Source organism: Xiphophorus couchianus, chromosome 21 (genome assembly GCF_001444195.1).
Source record: "Xiphophorus couchianus chromosome 21, X_couchianus-1.0, whole genome shotgun sequence".
In the NCBI taxonomy this organism is placed as follows: domain Eukaryota; kingdom Metazoa; phylum Chordata; class Actinopteri; order Cyprinodontiformes; family Poeciliidae; genus Xiphophorus; species Xiphophorus couchianus.
The window spans coordinates 23,357,677-23,364,488 of NC_040248.1; the positions used below are offsets into that span (position 1 = coordinate 23,357,677).

The 6,812-nt window shown below is 50.1% G+C and overlaps 1 protein-coding gene across 1 annotated transcript; it reads right to left on the reverse strand.

The window, feature by feature from the left end:
* On the reverse strand, positions 1-6,001 carry hsdl2 (hydroxysteroid dehydrogenase like 2). Its single transcript, XM_028005414.1, has 11 exons — positions 5,846-6,001; positions 3,396-3,559; positions 3,209-3,307; positions 3,015-3,129; positions 1,582-1,685; positions 1,370-1,468; positions 1,091-1,285; positions 935-1,006; positions 681-824; positions 473-601; positions 1-397 (listed from the first exon to the last, which is right to left on the reverse strand). Exons 1-11 carry the CDS (start codon positions 5,860-5,862, stop codon positions 282-284), a joined length of 1,254 nt encoding a protein of 417 aa, XP_027861215.1. The 5' UTR covers positions 5,863-6,001; the 3' UTR covers positions 1-281.
* Between the last annotated feature and the right edge of the window lie 811 nt (positions 6,002-6,812).

The window sequence follows — 6,812 nt, forward strand, 5'->3', positions numbered from 1 at the left end:
CCAATTTGATTCCTTTATTTTCTGTTACCATGGCAACACAATCAGCTGTTAGTCAGGGTAAGAAAATCAGTTCCTGTGAAACATCCAGACGTCTCAAAGCGGCTGGCGCCGTTACCGTCGGTTACGGACGGATCGGCGGGATCCTGTTCATCGTCATGGCAACAGCTATGAGTTATACCGGGGTGTGAGTTCGTTGTTAAAGCAACATGAACAGCTAGAAAAGGTGAGGAGGAGGAGCCTTTCCCCCGGTGGGTGGGGCCTTTCCCCCGGTGGGCGGGGCCTCACAGCTTGGCCTTGTTCATGCGGCCCATCAGCTTCTCCAGCTTGATGGCGAGCGTCATGTCGCCTTTGATGCGCAGCTTCCCCGTCATGAAGGCCATGGTCGGCTTCAGCTGACCTGCAGGAACAGCAGGCGGCCGTTACCATGGAGACAGCACCAGCAAGGCGCCTGCGTCCCGTCGCTTCAACTCACCCGCAAACATCTTAGTGAAGTCGCCGGAGTCCATCGTCATGACGACGTCGGCCTCGGCAGGAGGCTCCCCCTGACCCGCGCTGCCGGAGCCGCTCTTCAGGTCCAGGAACCAGACGCCGCTGTGACCTCCTGATATGGGCAGGAAGACGTTACAGGAAGACGCCAGCTGACGACCGGAAACCATATATGGACGTTCACTTCCTGTTACCTGAGAGGTCGAAGCGGTACACGCCCTGAGTCGCCTTGACGACGTCCTCATTGATGACGCCTCTGATGATGTCAAAGGTGTTTTCTATTGGTCCACCAGAACGGGGCGTGTCCGAGGGCGGCGCTTTGAAGGCCGGCGTTGCCCCTGGCAACAAGATACTACAGATTAGCACTGTAGTATCTCATAGTACCCTCTACTAGTCTGCAGTACCCTGCAGTACCCAGCAGTACCCGGCAGTACCCTGCAGTACTCACCATGCTGCTCCATCTGTTTGACCAGAGACTCCGGCGCTTCGTCCAGGAAGAAGTCTGGCAGCAGCGGGTGGCCTATGGACCAATCAGAGGCTCCGTCAGCGTCACATGTGTCTCACCTGTGACGGTGACGTCACACAGGTGAGAGGTGGGACTCACCTGGCTGGACGGCGTACTGGTCAAAGTCTTTGACACCTTGCTCCTTGAGGATGTCCTCGTCCACCAGGAAGTGACCCGTGTAGTCCTTGGGCTTGGACAGAACGGCGTAGGCGGCGTCAGCCATGATGTCCGCTGTACGGCACTGCTTCCCGACGCTGTCGCCTCCCAGCATGTCCATGGCTGCTGTCTGGATCGCTATGGTAACAGAAGGGTGGGGTTAGCATGAAGGGGTGGAGCCTGCTAGCATGCACCGCTCCCAGGAGTTGCTAACGTTCTGACCGGTTCTGGGCCACAGGGCGTTGACGGCAATTTGACCTCTGAACTCTTCGGCCATTCCCAGGACGCACATGGACATGCCGTACTTCGCCATCGTATACGCTGCCAAACGACAACACAAATTACTGATGAGGAGGCGGGGCTTCCAGACGGTTTCCACGGCTACATGGAGGGGGGGGGGGGGGGGGGGGGAGTCATCTGGTTTCTATGGTTACCGGTGTGGTTCTTGAACCAGACGGGGTTCAGGTTGAGGGGCGGCGACAGGTTCAGGATGTGAGGACGGCGACTCTTCAGCAGGTGGGGGATGACCAGCTTTGACCTGAGAGGCACAAACACGGCTCGTTAAGGGCCGCTCCTTAAACACGGCTCGTTAAGGGCCGCTCCTTAAACACGGCTCGTTGAGGGCCGCTCCTTAAACACGGCTCGTTGAGGGCCGCTCCTTAAACACGGCTCGTTGAGGGCCGCTCCTTAAACACGGCTCGTTGAGGGCCGCTCCTTAAACACGGCTCGTTGAGGGCCGCTCCTTAAACACGGCTCGTTGAGGGCCGCTCCTTAAACACGGCTCGTTGAGGGCCGCTCCTTAAACACGGCTCGTTGAGGGCCGCTCCTTAAACACGGCTCGTTAAGGGCCGCTCCTTAAACACGGCTCGTTATGGGCCGCTCCTTAAACACGGCTCGTTGAGGGCCGCTCCTTAAACACGGCTCGTTAAGGGCCGCTCCTTAAACACGGCTCGTTATGGGCCGCTCCTTAAACACGGCTCGTTGAGGGCCGCTCCTTAAACACGGCTCGTTAAGGGCCGCTCCTTAAACACGGCTCGTTATGGGCCGCTCCTTAAACACGGCTCGTTAAGGGCCGCTCCTTAAACACGGCTCGTTGAGGGCCGCTCCTTAAACACGGCTCGTTGAGGGCCGCTCCTTAAACACGGCTCGTTGAGGGCCGCTCCGTAAACACGGCTCGTTGAGGGCCGCTCCTTAAACACGGCTCGTTAAGGGCCGCTCCTTAAACACGGCTCGTTATGGGCCGCTCCTTAAACACGGCTCGTTGAGGGCCGCTCCTTAAACACGGCTCGTTGAGGGCCGCTCCTTAAACACGGCTCGTTGAGGGCCGCTCCTTAAACACGGCTCGTTAAGGGCCGCTCCTTAAACACGGCTCGTTGAGGGCCGCTCCTTAAACACGGCTCGTTGAGGGCCGCTCCTTAAACACGGCTCGTTGAGGGCCGCTCCGTAAACACGGCTCGTTGAGGGCCGCTCGTTAGCAGACAAACTGCATGGTAATGTTGAAAATTAATAATCCTGTTTTGCTTTCTCTTTTAGCTGTATACTCGTACATATACACACACAGTAAAGCTAAGACTAAAGGAAATGACACGTTGGGGAACGCTCCTCAGGGCGTAGCTTAGATAGAGGCCAACACAAGGAACTAGCTATTGTTCGGGGCCATTTTGCTCTGTTAGCTCATCAGGATAGCATGCTAATGGACCAGCTGGACTCGCAAACATCAGAACCTAACGGAGAACCGACCATTCTCCACTGTAATTTAGTGTTTATCGTATTTGTGGCACTTTGAACATTAACTCCTGAAATTTCAGGAAGATTGCATTTGGGTTCCCAGTGCTCCCAATGCTCCCAGTGCTCCCAGTGCTCCTACGTCAGGTATGTTCCTCTCAGGTTGATCCCCAGCATCAGGTCCACCTTCTTCATGGGCGTCTCCAGCGTTCCCGTCAGGCTGATGGCGCTGGCGTTGTTCACCAGGATGTCGATGCCTGCCAATCACAAACAATATCAGTGATGATGTCACAGCTAAGAGATGACATCATGGTGAACCAACCAATCGGGTTTTACCTCCAAACGTTTCCACGGCTTTCTGAACGGCCGCTCCGATCTGCTGCTCGTCCCGGATGTCGACGACGCAGGGCAGCGCCTTCCCTCCGGCCGCCTCCACTGGGACACACGGCAGTAACTGGTCATGATGGGACGCAGACTGGAAAGTTCCGGACTGAACTGGAACGGATCCAGCACCTCTCCTCACCTTCATCTGCCGCCGTGAAGATGGTTCCAGGAAGCTTCGGGTGCGGCTCGGCCGTCTTGGCGGCGATCACCACGTTGGCGCCGTCCCGAGCGGCTTTGAGGGCGATGGCCTTCCCGATGCCGCGGCTCGCTCCCGTGATGAAGAGCGTGCAGCCGGCGAGCTTCCTGTGGGGCGACAGCAGCTCCGTGACATCATCACTACTAATAACTGACCCTGCTGCTGTGTGCGGCTGGTTAATGACAGAATCATCTAGAATCTTCTCCTTTCAGCTCCGCCACAAACATCCTGCAGGTCAGAGAACATTTTTATTAATATTTTTAAAATGACAGCAACACAAACGAAACGTTTTGCTGCACAAATGCAGTCGAGTTGATTGACACCAATTTGGTGCCCCCGTCGTGGGGGGGTCAAAGGTCAGCCAGGATATGGACGTTAGCTGCCACATTAGCGACCTTTTCATGTTGCTTCTAGCGGTACCATCTTTAGGATTGTATTTGAAATGTAATCAATTACAAATTTATTGATGGAACTTGACTTAATGATTGATTCTATGTTGCTTTGTGTTTCTGTGTTTGTAATGATGTAAAGCTCTTTGAAATGTGCTATACAAATAAAATTTGATTGATTGATTGATTGATTGATTGATCTTCTTTCAGAACCAAACCGACTCTGCTACAGAGATCCGCTGGCTGTGCTGCAGCTCCCTCTAGTGGTTTTCTGGTGGAGCTGTTGGATCTTATGCTCTAGATCAGTGGTTCTCAAATGGGGGTACGCGTACCCCTGGGGGTACGTGGAGGTACTGCAGGGGGTACGTGAAGCTTTTCAAAATATCTTTAAAAAATCAGTAGGCTCCTCATAATAAGTCTTGGGAAAAATTATTTTGTAAAAAGTTTGATAAAATATAAATGTGTGTTCATGCACTGAATTTTATATTCAGTATTTAGTTTCAATATCCTTTAAAATAAAACGGACCCCCCCACCAAGTTAGTTTGACCCACGGACCCAGGGCACTCGTCAACGACCTGTCGTTATCATGATTACACTGTAACTATGGAGACGTGGCTAAAGCATAGCAGCAATGCTGCTGAAAGTATAGATAAAGTGAAAAAGACGGCACTGTACCTCTTTTTTATTCCAAAAATCTTTTGCCCGTGTCACGGGGTACTTGACTAAAAATATATTTTTAAGGGGGTACATCACTGAAAAAAGTGTGAGAACCACTGGTCTAAATGACTAAACAATCTTAATAAAGTCTGGTGCTAAACTAACCATCAGGATGCCAGGCCCAACCGGATCAGAACTAATCAGAGAGAAGAGCAACATGGAGGGACCTGAAGCTGGGATGAAACATCAGGAGCTGATGGAGAGAGGGTCACACAAGACTGCCCCCTGCTGGGTGGAGCATTAATCTGCTGCAGCTTCAGCCGGAGACAAACTAATTTCATCCATCCATCCATTTTCTAACACCTGCTCCCCTGTGGGGTCAGGAGGAGCTGCTGCCTCTCCGGCTACGTTCTGGACGAGAGGCGGGGTCACCTGGACAGGTCACCAGTCTGTCACAGGGCAACACAGAGACAGACAGGACAAACAACCACACACACACACACACACACACACACACACACACACACCTAGGGAGAATTTAGAAAGACCAATTAACCACAGTCATGTTTTTGGACTGTGGGAGGAAACCCAGCATGCACAGGAAGAACATGTAGACTCCACGCAGAAAGACCCCGGGCCAGAAATCGAACCCAGGACCTTCTTGCTGCAAGGCAGCAGCGCTACCAACTGCACCACTGTGCAGCCCTCACAACAATTTAAATACCATAAATTATTAAAATTAAAATAAAAGCAGAGCCCTACCATTATTAAGCATTTCATATTACCTACAGCAATAACTAGGTCTGATTTACTATACAATTTAATTTTGTTCGTTCAACATTTTTGACCTTTTGGTCTTTCATAATAAAAGCCTCGACAGAGCAGCAATACTGCCAGTTTTTATTTTGAAGGAGCTTTTAATAATTTTTAACGAGCTTTTCTATCTTCATATTATTTAAAAACATCCAAACTAAACACATTCATCATTTTCATGTCAAAACATTCATCTAACAACCGGGAATCTGATTTAAAAAGAATTAAACACCGGAAGCGCTGTTAGCCACGCAGCTAACAGAAGTTAACTGACGCTAACAGCTCGAACCGAACTTCATTCAAATAGTTTAACCAAGTTAAACTGCCTTGCTCAAAGGTCAGTGGGCAGAAGGAGCAGAACCGAGTCAAACCCGGAATTACAATCAGAACCGCTCCTGTGTCAGTTCGGCTCTGGAAAACCTAAGAGTTACTGGTACTTTTCCAGTGAAACCAGAGTAAAACCAGTAAGGAGTCCCAGCGGCGCAGCAGCCTGCTGGTTTCGGACTCGATTCTGACCCGGAGCTCAAACTCACCCCGAATTCTGCAGCATGTCGATCCCAGAGCAGAAAACTAGCAAACACCAGCAGCGACTCTTCTTCACCTTTCACCCACTTCACAGACCCGTCACACCGGATGTTACGTCTTATTAACATCCGAGTTGTTCAACAAAGATCTTCTCTGAACAGGATGCCTGACTGCTGTAGTCGCTCTGTAGTTTCTCTGCAGCAGAAGGTTCAAATTCAAAAATACGTTATCAATCCCAAAGGGAAATTAAATACAATTATTTCTGTAAGTCGTTGTGTGTTGGACGATGAACGGCGCATATGTAGTTAAAATAAATATTCATTATTACTAGAAGAGTTTCCCTTCCGTTAATATGATCAAGTTCTTCCATAAATCATTTAAACTGAAGTTATTATTTTTGGACCTAAAAAGGAACGATCTAGAGTTATAGATCTAGAGTTATAGATCTAGAGTTATAGATATAGAGTTATAGATCTAGAGTCAATGCACAGCTTCAGTTATTACAACTAAAACCAGCGATCAGCCCGAAACCTGGGAGTAGTGATGGACTCTGACCTGAACCTCCAGAGCCACATAAAGACAGTTACAAAGTCGGCCTTCTATCACCTGAAGAACATTTCCAGGATTAAAGGACTAATGTCTCAGCCAGATCTAGAGAAACTCATCCATGCCTTCATCTTCAGTCGTATTGATTATTGCAACAGCGTCTTCACAGGTCTGTCCAACAAATCAATCAAACAGCTGCAGCTGATCCAGATGCTGCTGCTGGCGTTCTGACTAAAACCAGGAAGATAGAGCACATAACACCAGGTCTAAAGTCCCTCCACTGGCTCCCTGTAGCTCAAAGAATAGACTTTAAAATACTGTTGTTAGTTTATAAATCACTGAACGACTTAGCACCACAATACATTAAAGATCTGCTGTTGTTGTATCAACCTTCCAGACCTCTCAGGTTCTGGTTCTGGTTCTGCTCTG

Coding starts and splice junctions, on each gene's coding strand:
- hsdl2 (XM_028005414.1), bottom strand. Junction 3,308..3,395: donor CTTCACGGCGGCAGATGAAG/GTGAGGAGAGGT, acceptor CGTGTGTCCCAG/TGGAGGCGGCCGGAGGGAAG. Junction 1,286..1,369: donor CGCCCTGTGGCCCAGAACCG/GTCAGAACGTTA, acceptor CTGTTACCATAG/CGATCCAGACAGCAGCCATG.